The sequence below is a fragment of the Balaenoptera acutorostrata genome, chromosome 8 (assembly GCF_949987535.1).
Source record: "Balaenoptera acutorostrata chromosome 8, mBalAcu1.1, whole genome shotgun sequence".
NCBI classification, from domain to species: Eukaryota; Metazoa; Chordata; class Mammalia; order Artiodactyla; family Balaenopteridae; genus Balaenoptera; species Balaenoptera acutorostrata.
In genome coordinates, this window is record NC_080071.1 from 87,732,016 (window position 1) to 87,744,646 (window position 12,631).

The following is a 12,631-nucleotide window of genomic DNA, read 5'->3' on the forward strand; positions in this document are numbered from 1 at the left end:
ATGTGGGATCCTCCCGGACCAGGGCTTGAACCCGTGTCCCCTGCGTTGGCAGGTGGATTCCCAACCACTGCGCCACCAGGGAAGCCCCAGGATATTGACATATTGATACAGTCAAGATTCAGAACAGACTCTGAACAGTCTTTAACAGAGCGAAAGTTTTAAATTTTGATGAAATACAATTGATCAGTTTTTTTCTTTTATGGATTGTGCTTTGGGTATTAAGAACTCTTTGCCGAGCTTCACATCCCAAAGGTTTTTTCCCAAAAAAATATATAGCTTTATGTTTTACACTTAAGTTGGTGTTCCATTTTGAGTTAATTTTTATATAAGGTATGGGACTTAGGTCAAGGTTTATTTTTTTTGCCTATGGATGTCCAGTTGTTCTGGGACCTTTTGTTGAAAAGTCTGTCTTTCCTCTTCTGAATTGTTTTTATACTTTTGTCAAAGTTTAGTTGAGCATATTTGTGTTGGTCGATTTCTGGGTTCTTCTTCTTTTCTTTGTGTTTTTTGTGGCCACACTGCACGGCTTATGGGATCTTAGTTCTCCGACCAGGGATTGCACCCATGCCCACTGCAGTGGAAGAGCAGAACCCTAACCACTGGACTGCCAGGAAATTCCCTGGGTTCTTTATTTGATCGTTGTGTCTGTCCCTCCAGCCAATACTATGTAGTCTTGGTTACCGTAGCTATAGAGTAAGTCCTGAAATTGGGTAGACTGATTCCTCTTATCAAAAGAGCATTTAGTTTTTCTAGTTTGCTTTTCCATATAAGTTTTTGAATAATCCTGTCTATATTTACCAAAAATCTTGCTGAGATTTTAATAGGGATTATGTTAAACCTCTATATCATTTTTTTAAAAATTTATTTTATTTTTGGCTGTATGGGTCTTTGTTGGTGCGTGCAGGCTTTTCTCTAGTTGTGGTGAGCGTGGGCTACTCTTTGTTGCAGTGTGCAGGCTTCTCATTGCGGTGGCTTCTTGTGTTGCGGAGCACGGGCTCTAGGCGCGCAGGCTCAGTAGTTGTGGCACACGGGCTTAGTTGCTCTGCGGCATGTGGGATCTTCCCGGACTAGGGCTCGAACCCGTGTCGCCTGCATTGGCAGGTGGATTCTTAACCACTGTGCCACCAGGGAAGCCCCCTCTATATCATTTTGAAAAGAATTGACATCTTTACCATGTTGAGTCTTCCCATCCGTGAACATAGTATGTCTCTCAGTTTATTTAGATCTTTGATTTCTTTCATCAGCACTGTGTGGTTTTCAACAAAGATTCTGTACATGTTTTGTTGAATGTATACCTAAGTATATGATTTTTTTGAGCAATTGTATATTTTATATTTCAGTATCTGTTCACTGCTACTATATAGAATTGAATTTTAGATGTTTGTCTATTCTGTGACATTGCTGAGCTCACTTATTAGTTCTAGGAGTTGTTTCATTAGAGTCCATAGGCTTTTCTGTGTAGACATTATTATTGTCATCTGCAAATAGGGACAGTTTTCTTTTTTCATTTCCAATATGTATGCCTCTTATTTCCTTTTGTTGCCTTACTGTATGTACCAACACTGTTGAATAAGAGGGGTGAAAGCTGACATACTTGCTTTGTTTATCCTACTTTCCTATCTTAGGGGAAACTTTAATAATAATTAAGTGGTAATGTTAGCTGTTGAGTTTTTGTAGGTACTGTTTATCAAGTTAAGGAAGTAACCTTTATTTTGAGAGCTTTTATCATGATCGGATATTGGATTTTGTCAAATGCCTTTTCAGCATCTGTTTATATGATCATGTGATTTTTCTTTAACCAGTTAAATATGGTTGATTACATTGACTGGTTTTTGAATTTTGAACCAGATTTGCATCCTTGGAATAAGCTCCATTTGGTCATGCTGTGTAATTCTTTTTATATATTGCTGAATCTTACTCAGTAATATATTGTTAAGGATTTTTGTGTCTCTGTTCCTAAAGGATATTTTGTAGTTTTTTTGGGTTTTTTTTTTTGGTATTCTCATTGTCTGGTTTTGGTATCAGGGTAATATTAGCTTCATAAAATGAACTGTCAATAATTTCCTCCCCTTCTATTTTATGGAAAAGATTGTTTAGAATTGGTGTTAATTCTTTGTGTGTGTGTGTGGTTTTTTTTTTTTTAATAGTTTTTACATCTTACCTACCCCTATGTTGCCCCTCTCCCCTTCCCTCTTCCCACTGGTAACGACTAATTTGTCCTCCATGTCTGTGAGTCTGTTTCTTTGTGGTTATATTTACTAGTTTGTTATATTTTTTAGATTCTACATGTAAGCGATATCATACAGTATTTGTCTTTCTTTGATTTATTTCACCAGTCCATCCACGTTGTTGCAAATGGCAAAATGTCATTCTTTTTTTTATGGCTGAGTAGCATTCCATTATATATGTATATACCACATTGTCTTTATCCATTTATTCTAAGTGTTGATGGACATTTAGGTTGCTTCCATATCTTGGCGATTGTACATAATGCTTCTGTAAACATAAGGGAGCGTGTTTCAAATTAGTGTTTTTGTTTTTGTTTTGTTTTGTTTTTTTGATGTATATACCCAGGAATGGAATTGCTAGGTTACATGGTAGTTCTGTTTTTAGTTTTTTGAGAAACATCCATACATTTGCCACAGGGTGTTAATTCTTTAAATGTTTGGTAGAATTCTCCAGGTGGAGACTTCTTTTTTGGAATTTAAAAGTTACAAATTCAATATCCTTAATAGTTACAGGACTATTTAAATTATCTATTACATAGTAATGAATGAATTGTGGTAGTTTGTGTTTTTTGATGAATTGGTCCATTTCATCTAAATTTATGTGTGTAGAGTATTCCCTTCTTTATTCCCTTATTATCTTTTTTTTTTTTTTTAAAGTTGAAGAGGGAGTTTTTTTGTTTTTTTTTAATTAGTTAATTAATTAATTTATTTTTGGCTGTGTTGGGTCTTTGTTTCTGTGCGAGGGCTTTCTCTAGTTGCAGCAAGCGGGGGCCACTCTTCATCGTGGTGTGCGGGCCTCTCAGTGTCGCGGCCTCTCCTGTTGCGGAGCACAAGCTCCAGACACGCAGGCTCAGTAGTTGTGGTTCACGGGCCCAGTTGCTCCGCGGCATGTGGGATCTTCCCAGACCAGGGTTCGAACCCGTGTCCCCTGCATTGGCAAGCAGATTCTCAACCACTGCGCCACCAGGGAAGCCCCCTTAATATCTTTTTGATAAAAGTGTTCCCTTATTATCTTTTTAATGTCTGCAGTTTCTGTAGTGATAATCCCCAGTTTCATTCTTGATATTGGTAATTTGTTCATTTCTCTTTTTCTCTTTGTAAGTCATGCTAAAGATTTGTTAATTTTACTGATCCTTTCAAAGAATCAGCTTTTATTGATTTTTTTCCACTGTTGTTTTTGTTTTTAATTTCATTGATTTCTGCTCTTATCTGTATTATTTCTTTCCTCCTGCATCTTAGGGTTTATTTTGCTGTTTTTCTAGATTCTTGAGGTGGGTGCTTATATTATTGATTTGAGACTTTTTTCTGATGTAAGCATTTAATACTATACATGACTCTCTCAGAGCTTATTTAACTGCATACCACAAATTTTGATATATGTATTTTCATTGAGTGTATTTTAAAAAAATTTCTCTTTGAGACTTCCACTTTTACCTATGTAGTATTTAGAAGTGTGTAGTTTAGTTTCCAAGTGTTTAGAGATTTTCTAACTTTCTGTGTATGATTTCCGGTTTGATTTTGTTGTTGTCAAAGAACACACTGTATACGATTTCAGTTTTTAAAAATCTGTTGAGATTTATTCACGGTCCAGAATATAGTCTGTTTTGCTGTATGTTCTGTGGGTACTTGAAAAGAATGTGTACTTTGCTATCTTTGGAGTGTTCTGTAAATGTCAATTAGATCTTATTGGTTGATGTGGTATTGAATTCTGTAGTCTTTCTGATTATCTATCTAGTTGTTCTATCAGTTACTGAACTCTTCAACTTTACTTGTGGATCTGTTCTGTGTCTCTTTTCAGCTATCAGATTTTGCTTCACATATTTCACAGTTTTGTTGTTTGGTGCATACATTTTGGTGGATTGACCCTTTATTATTATATAATGTCCCTCTCTGTCTCTGGTAATTTTCTTTGCTCTGAAGCCTACTTTATTAAATACTAATATAACCATTTCAGCTTTCTTTTGATTAATGTTTGTTTGATACATCTTTTTCTATCCTTTCATTTTATACCTGCCTATATTGTTATATTTTAAGTGACTTTCTTGTAGATAGCCTATAATTGGGTCATGTTTTCAATTGTATACATTGGGCCATGTTTCTTGTTGCTCGCTTCTTCAGCTCCAAATTTGGGAAGTGTGAGGTAAAATGAAAACCCAGGGAATTCAACACCAGCTGGTTCCTCAGGCTCCAAGGCCTCTAGTCAGTCTGCTGCCTTCTCTCTACCTTTAGGAGTCTTTTTGTTTGTTTGTTTTATATGTAATGTCCAGGGTTTTTAGTTATATTTGGCAGGAGGAGCAGGGAGAAGTACATCTACTCCACCATCCCAGAGGTGGAAGTTCGAGGGCTTGGTTTTGTTTACTGCTGTATCTTCCTGCCTGGACCTGTGTGACTGGTGTTCAGTAAATAGTTGCTGAATCAATGGTTATTGATAGTGAGTTTGTTAATTTTATGTATAAAATATTCGGTTATTTCTTATTGTAAAACATCTAGAGAATGTTAGTTTTTTTTTTCCCTTACCAAGGCCAGATTTAATCTTACCCTAGATAAATAAATTGTAATTTTTCTTAATTTAATTCATTATTGTTTATATTTTGCCTAACCTCCAGTAAACTCTAACAGAAAATGAAAATTAGAGAAGAGCATATTCATCCCTGCATATTTATTTCTCTATGCCTAAGTGCTACAAAGTCTAACAAACACTAACTCTTTTTAGTGTTATGCTTTTCTGACAAATGAACTTTATAGAGATTGAGTTGGAGACAATTATGCTCCTTAAAATAATTAAAACACTGCTGAGAAATTGGGATGTGTAGACATAGGCTTATTTCTAAATTGTTTCTGTAGTATTTTATTAGTTTGAGTCCTGTTCACCACTTTTTGTGATAAATTAAGATATTATACAAGATATTTGATAGGTGCCACCTGAAACAAATTGTTACCTCTGGGTGAGGATCAGACCCCAGAAATATATTTTTCCTCTTTAGCTTGAAAGGATTCTTATTGCTTTTCTGTTTAATTAATGCTATTGTAGGTCCCTTCAATAATCAGGAGATGGCAGAATGGTTTCAGGCGGGCTATTTCACTATGTCTTTGTTGGTGAAGAGAGCATGTGATGAAAGCTTCCAACCTCTTGGTGATATCATGAAAATGTGGGGAAGGGTTCCTTTCTCTCCTGGACCAGCTCCCCCTCCTCATATGGTAAGTACCTTATGCTTCACCCAGAACACATAGTGGACACAGAAGCACTTGCTTCTCTTTGTAAACGCAATCCAGATGTTACATCTAATGAAGAAGAAACTAGTTCCTTGAAAGAAATTAACTGAAATGGCAATGGGAAGTCTGAGTCAGAGACTACATACCTAGCTATAATGATCTTTTCAAAACTCAAATACTGTGCCCATCCTTTTCTCTCTCTCTCCCTCTCCCTCTCTCTCTCTCTCTCTCTCTCTCTCTCTCTCTCGCACACACACACACACACACACACACACTCTCTCTCTCTCTCTCTCTCTCTCTCTCTCTCTCTCTCTCCCAAGAAACAGAACCCTGCAGTAGCTTTCCAGCAGGTGTTGAAAGAAGAACATCTTATCCTGGCCTCCCTACCAGGTCATGCACGTTCTGGCTCCTTACCTTTCTAAGTTCATTTCAGAGCTTTTACCTTTATCTGCTGTGCTTCAGCACAATTGACTTAGAGTTTCTTGTTGTCTCTAGTTAGAATGCACATTCTCCTCTCCATTTATTTGCCTCTTGCTTTCTGACTTCTGGAGTTCTTAAATTTGAGTTTTGCCTTAAAGCAAATGTTACTAAGATAAAATTCCATTGCTTCAGAATATTTTGAAGACTTTTTTATTTTTTTAACATTAGTTACTGATATTTTAACTAAAAATTAGATCATAACGTAACCCTTCTAGTATGCTGACCCTGGAGTGCCTTTGAAGGGGAAGTCTTTTTGCAGCTGCTCCTGGGCCTCTCCCTGTTTAGTTCCTTTTGGGGGGACTTTGGATCTGTGCCTCTCTTTTGCTTCTCCAGGTTGCAGTGTCTGGTTGCTGGTCATAGTCAAAAGTGGCCATAGTCAAAAACCTTTAGTGTGAACACTGGATTTCTACAGTAATATCCATTGATTTACTCACCAATTATATATTGAAGATCTGTGCCAGGGCTGTGTTAGGTTCTTACGTGATGAAGATGAATAAGTCAGTCACAACATCTGTAGCCAAGAGAGTTCATAAGTGAGAACAATGGCTATCGAACTTATGACCACAGCCCATAGGAAAAAAAAAAAAAAAGATTTTTATGTCACTACTCTGTACACTTATTAATGTGCAGGTATATCTGAAACAAGTTTCACAAAACATTTGGTGCCATGTACATATTTTCTTTCCATTTCTTTTCTTTTTTTTTCCAATATGTAAATGTTAATCTTGACACAGTAATTGATTTCACAATCCAGTAATTGATTTCACGATCCAGTAATTGATTTCACAATCCACTGATGGGTTGAGACCTCGTATAGTTTGGAGAGCAATTAAAATTCCTACATGAGGAGAATTATTCCTGACATTTCTGTTGTAAATCCAAAGAAAAATTATATTGTGTATTACTGTATATAAATTGTATTTTTACCACCTGCTCAGAAATTGGGATGGGTTTTTATCTTGCATGTTTCAGCGCTGAAAGCTCATCACTTGGAGCTTGGCATGCTTGCTCTAATCCATTTCCTGACTTCCAATTTTAGGGTCTGAGCCTCAGTCAGACCCACTTAAGGGGAAAATCCATGGGAAGCTCTGCTTCCTGTCAGGTATTGCCTTTGCACCTAAGTTAATTTTAGACTAACCTAGTGTAGCTTCTATCCATGAATATTTAATAAGAAAGAAGAATGTCCTTGAATTTCAGATGAACCTCATCACAAGAAATCATATATCAAATGTTTTTTTCCAAACTATAATCAGTGTGCAGTAAGGATATAAACTGTTCACTAATGATTTGTCTAAATTTAGTCTGTCACCCTTATGCTTTTATTTCTACTATCTTTACTTCACTTTTCATTTTTCTTCCACTATTAGCTTCCCAAAATATAAATTCCAGCCATGTTATTTGACATATAAGCTAAAAAACAGGGTTTTACTACAGCTTATTTTAAAATTTTTTTTTTTTTTTTGGCTGTGTTGGGTCTTAGCTGCAGTGTGCGGGATCTTCAGTGAGGCATGTGGGCTTCTCTCTAGTTGTTGCGGGCTCCAGGGCGCGTGGGCTCTGTAGTTTGCGGAATGCGGGCTCTCTCGTTGAGGTGCACGAGCTCAGTAGTTGTGGTGCGCGGGCTTAGTTGCTCCGCGGCATGTGGGATCTTCCCCGACCAGGGATCGAACCCATGTCCCCTGCATTGGAAGGCAGATTCTTTACCACTGGACCACCAGGGGAGTCCCAACTACAGCTTATTTTTAAACTCATGGTGTATTAATAGCAATAGAAACACCTAATTTTTGGATAGAGAGTTAAACAGTTTTCAAAGCTCTTTTATATTCCATTTAATTTTAAATTTCTCATCCCCTTTAAGAAGACATACTTATACACTACCTCCCTGTAATTGTTATGTGTCATTATAAAATCCTACCATAAGATTTAATTTTACTCCTTTCTGTTTTGTCCTACTTCTCTAATTTCTCCATAATCTCCAAATTTATAAATCACTTAAGATTGGGAGAATTATACATTTTTTTAGTTACAGTAATAACTCTGGAGTGCAGTACAACATTCAGCTTCAAGGGCAGGAGGGGAGAACAGCAGCTAAATAAGGAACCTTTCTCACCTTAGGGAATCTCTTATAATGCTGACACCACCTTCTTCCACTAGATGGCACTAGTTTCCAAGATGCCTGATTTTTTTTTTTAATAGGTGTTTTGGGTTTGGGGTATAAAGGTGGGGCGGGATGTGAAGGTCTAGGATTCATTTTCCTTTCAGATATAAGTACTAAATTGCTTTTAGGCTCTTTCAGTTTATTCAGTGGTATTTCTTTCCTTCACCCCTTTACTCCCAGGGAGAGTTGGACCAGGAACGACTGACCAGGCAGCAGGAACTCACAGCCTTATACCAGATGCAGCACCTCCAGTATCAGCAGTTCTTAATACAGTAAGAGCAGTAATGCGGTTGGGTGTACTGCAGCACCAAAAGGGCCTTTAGATATAATCTGCTCCCAAATTTCACCATTTACAGCAGAAAACTAAATAGGATACTTCAGTCATCAAATCTAGCTAGTGGCATGTTACCACTATACAATCTAAGTTTGGTCTTACCTTGTTTCTTAAATACCAGAAGTTTGTAGAAGATGACACATAACTATAATTTTGCAAGATCTTTAGCTCCTAAAGCAAGAATCAACAAACATTTTAAGAACTAAGTGTCTTCTAAATGGGTCAACTTTGAATGCTGCAGAGAAAAAACAGATGAGGGGACAGGAAAGCAGTAAAAGTTTATGCTATTAGTAGTGGTATGGAATGATGGTAGAGTCACTTAGGTTATGGGTCCCTTTCATAGAAGAAGTAAGATTTGCTATCATCTGGTGCAGAGGTTGGCAAACTGGCCGGCTATCTGTTTTCATAAGCAGAGTTTTATTGGAACAGAGTCATACCCATTTGTTTGTGTATTATCTATGGCCACTTTTGCACTACAGAGGTGGAATTGAGTAGTTGTGAATGTCCTGCAAAGCCCAAAATATTTACTGTCTGGCTCTTTACAGAAAAAAAATTGTCCACCTCTGATCTAGTGAAAAAAAATCTTACCTAAAATTTTCCAAGCTGAAACATATAAATTTGAGGATTTTTATACAAGTGATTTTATTTTTGCAAAGAGTTCTTCATGTGGAAATAGCTGTTAGTTTGAATCTGTTTTATTTCTCACTTGTTTTCTGATAAAAGGCTACTATCATCTTAAGGGAACTTTCCAGTTTTGGGCATTTCATGAATTTTTTTTTTTTTTTCTGTTCTCTTTTCACTCAGAAACATGCCATCTATTAGTTCAGTTCTTTCTAGAATAAACTACAGAACTATTTGTGTAAAATATATTTGCTAGCTATTTCTAATGGTGTTTTTTGTTGGGGGGGCCTGAACTTTGTGTTTTAATGTCTCAGTAAAGTGAACTAAATGTGGATAGACAGGTTATACTGTATTTTACTTTTTGAAGACAACAATATGCACAAGTTCTGGCTCAGCAACAGAAAGCAGCACTGTCTTCCCAGCAGCAGCAACAGTTGGCACTTCTTCTCCAGCAGTTCCAGGCACTGAAGATGAGGTTGGTGGTCGTTTCCATGATGTGTCACATTGTGTGTGTATGTTTTAAAGAAAGAGAGGAAAGGAAATTTTTTTTGTGTTGTGTGTAAAAATAGAATATAGTTTTTAAAAATAATAATAATTAAGTAAAGCATTTATTTGGTCTTTATACTCAGAGGATAAATTTTGAATAATAACCAAAGAATACTAAGAACGCTTGAAAAGCAGTGTAGGCTCATGGAATCAGCAACAACAAAAAAATGTAGTCGAGAAATTTAATCTCATTTTTACCTGTGATGTCTCAAGAAAGATATTAACAATGCCACACAGGGTTATAATTGTCCAGACCCAAAAGCCATTAAGGTAGGTCTAAGGAAAAGGAAATTATGCGAAAAGTCTTAAATTCCTGCTGTTTCAAGTTAACATTCAGGGTAGTATGTGTTTTGTCTCCTACGAGATGGGCAAGGTGGTAGGTCTCCTGCACGCCTCCTGCAGAGGTGTCAGTCACTGCTGTTAAAAACTTTACTGTCCAGTTTAACCAGAACCTTTTATATTTCTCTTTTGAGCCATAACCCATTCTGCAGGTAGGCAGGTTAGGTGTTCAGGTCTCCATTTTAAAGATGGGCAAACTGGGACTCAGAGCGGCTAAAGGACTTGGTTGACATAATACACGGAACACTTCAGAGACAGAATTAAAACGCAGACCTTTTGACTTAAGGTCTGTGAGTTTTTTCATGATAACATGCTGCCTCTGTGACTCTTATTGAGATATTCTGGATTTTTTAAAGACAGTAGGCATATCCATTATTTGGAAATCAAAATTTGCTAATACCTTGAAGGTCCAGAAGTGTGATTACCTTGCCTCTATCCTTTTTCCTTTCCTAAATGTTTTGGTAGTGTTATGTTTTAGTTAAAACAATGAAGTTTTCTGGCCAAATAACCTCAGAAACCTACAAATAATCTGGAAATATCTTTATTTTCGTGGATGACAAGAACAAGTTAATTTTCTAATTTCCCTTTTGCAGAATATCTGATCAGAACGTCATTCCCTCAGTAACTAGGTCTGTGTCAGTGCCAGATACTGGTTCTATCTGGGAACTCCAGCCAACAACCTCACAGCCTACAGGTAAAACCTTAGATTGGCCTTTAGGATAGCGCCAAGGATTTAGACTCATATAACTTTTATAATTCAGTTTTTAAAAAATATATCAGTTTTTCGACATGTTTTGTATTGAATATTAATAAAAAGTGAGTTTTTTGTTTTGTTCTGTTTTGTTTTAAATAGACCCCAGCTATTGAAAATAGCTGTTAAGGAGTTGCTAGAAATTACTTAGTAGATAGATTTCTTGAACTTGAGTCAGCCTCTCTTTTTTTATGTTGTTCTAACCACTGTAGAAAAGTCTTTTGAATTGTTTTTATTCTCTTCACCAGAGTGAGAAAAAGCGTAAGTTAAAAACATAAGTAATGATGATGTATTCTTTTGAGTCGAGGGTTGATGAGTAGTTTAACACTGCAGGTACCTAGAGATTTGGGGAATAGAAAAGGCTACCCTTACCTCATTCGCTCATCTTTTTGCATCAAATTGGAAAATTTAGGGCTGGGGTTTTGGAAACATTTTGATATTGGTGCAGCGCTTCTGTTTCTTAAGGTCTGATCCATGCAGAGGTATGGGTAGTTTGAACCATGGATAGTCCTTACAAGAGGTAAAGACCATGGGCACTGATGGAGTTTTCTTTGAGCCATTGAGCCATTCATGTCATAGTTCTCTTGCTGACATTGACCCTGGGGATTATGGCAGGAGAAGGACTGATTATTGTCTCTTATCAACTCAACTTCCCATGCTGTATGTACCTTATTTTTTCTTGGGAGTCATTTATAGTTGTTAGGATGTTAAAATAGTCTTCACTTTTTAAAAAACTATGAATACCTTATTAAACATTTTCTCTCTTCAGGTATGCAATTAAGGTCCTTTACAAACAGTCCATTGGTTTTATGCAGACAATAATTTATAGTCCATAAATAGACTATAATAGGAATGTAGGAAATAGAGAATGCTGAAAAGTGGTGTCAGCAAACCTTACAGGCAATAGGAAAACAGGCTCAGAAGCCTTTATCTGTTCATTTACTTTGATATCAGACCCTGTGCTGCCTTTCAGGTCAGCAGGGCCCAGTGTCATTTGTGAGACCTGCCTAGCCTTTCCAGAGTACTCCCAGCTCCAGCTGTACTTCTTTCTCTCTCTCTCTCTCTCATTGAAATGCAATTCATGTAACATAAAGTTAACCATTTTAAGATGAACAATTCAGTGGCATTTAATACATTCACAATATTGTGCAACCACTGAGTTCTCTCTAGTTCTACAGCCATACCTCTCTTAACCCCACTCTCCACTTCGTATGCAGTAACAAGTTGTGTGGCTACTGGAAATACTGTTGGCATTGGGATCTATATACACTGGGATTTAAATCCTGGCATGGCCATGTGGTTGCCATGTGTCCTTGGGAATGTTACAAAACTACCTCTGACCCTTATTAGCTTGTTCATCTGTAAAAATGGGGATATGAACAGATACGGGTTTTTTTGAGGATGAAATTAGTTCCCAATAAATGCCTGGTACTTTCTTCTAGATGTGTTGAAGGGTACTGATATAAACTAGAGCCCACTGGTAGTTCAGTCTTCTTAGAAGCAGAACAGATGTAGGTGATGGAGCTCATTTAGGGACAGGGAAACAGCTTTTTTCATTATTCTTCTGGACATTTAGCCATGTATATAAAGTCTGATATCCCTCACTTTTTTCCCCTCATGTCTTATAGTTTGGGAAGGTGGTAGTGTATGGGATCTTCCCCTTGACACCACAACTCCAGGACCTGCCCTTGAACAGCTTCAGCAGATGGAGAAGGCCAAAGCTGCAAAGGTCTGAAACTCATTCTTCCATAGCAGTGCATGCTTTCCAACTGCAGGTCATAGACGTTTGTTTATTGATGTGTCTATTTCTCTAGCTACTTATACATTTTTCCTTTTAGTTCACGGCTACGTAGCTGGTATAAGCACATTCATACTCTGTCATTATTGTGCCGCCTTCTCCCCAAAAAGACCTCACAACAATTTAAAGTAACAAGTTTAAATTAAATCAATTAAAATTGGTTTGT

General features: G+C 37.0%; 1 protein-coding gene across 4 annotated transcripts in view; it reads left to right on the forward strand.

Moving 5' to 3' along the window:
* GIGYF2 (GRB10 interacting GYF protein 2) overlaps positions 1 to 12,631 on the forward strand; it is a 126,726-nt gene that overhangs the window by 81,199 nt on the left and 32,896 nt on the right. For all 4 annotated transcript variants that reach the window (XM_057551058.1, XM_007184739.3, XM_007184741.3 and 1 more), the window contains 5 exons: positions 5,260 to 5,426; positions 8,257 to 8,348; positions 9,399 to 9,506; positions 10,510 to 10,610; positions 12,296 to 12,396. In XM_057551058.1, the coding sequence (XP_057407041.1) occupies positions 5,260 to 5,426; positions 8,257 to 8,348; positions 9,399 to 9,506; positions 10,510 to 10,610; positions 12,296 to 12,396 (569 nt within the window). The remainder of the gene's footprint in view (positions 1 to 5,259; positions 5,427 to 8,256; positions 8,349 to 9,398; positions 9,507 to 10,509; positions 10,611 to 12,295; positions 12,397 to 12,631) is intronic.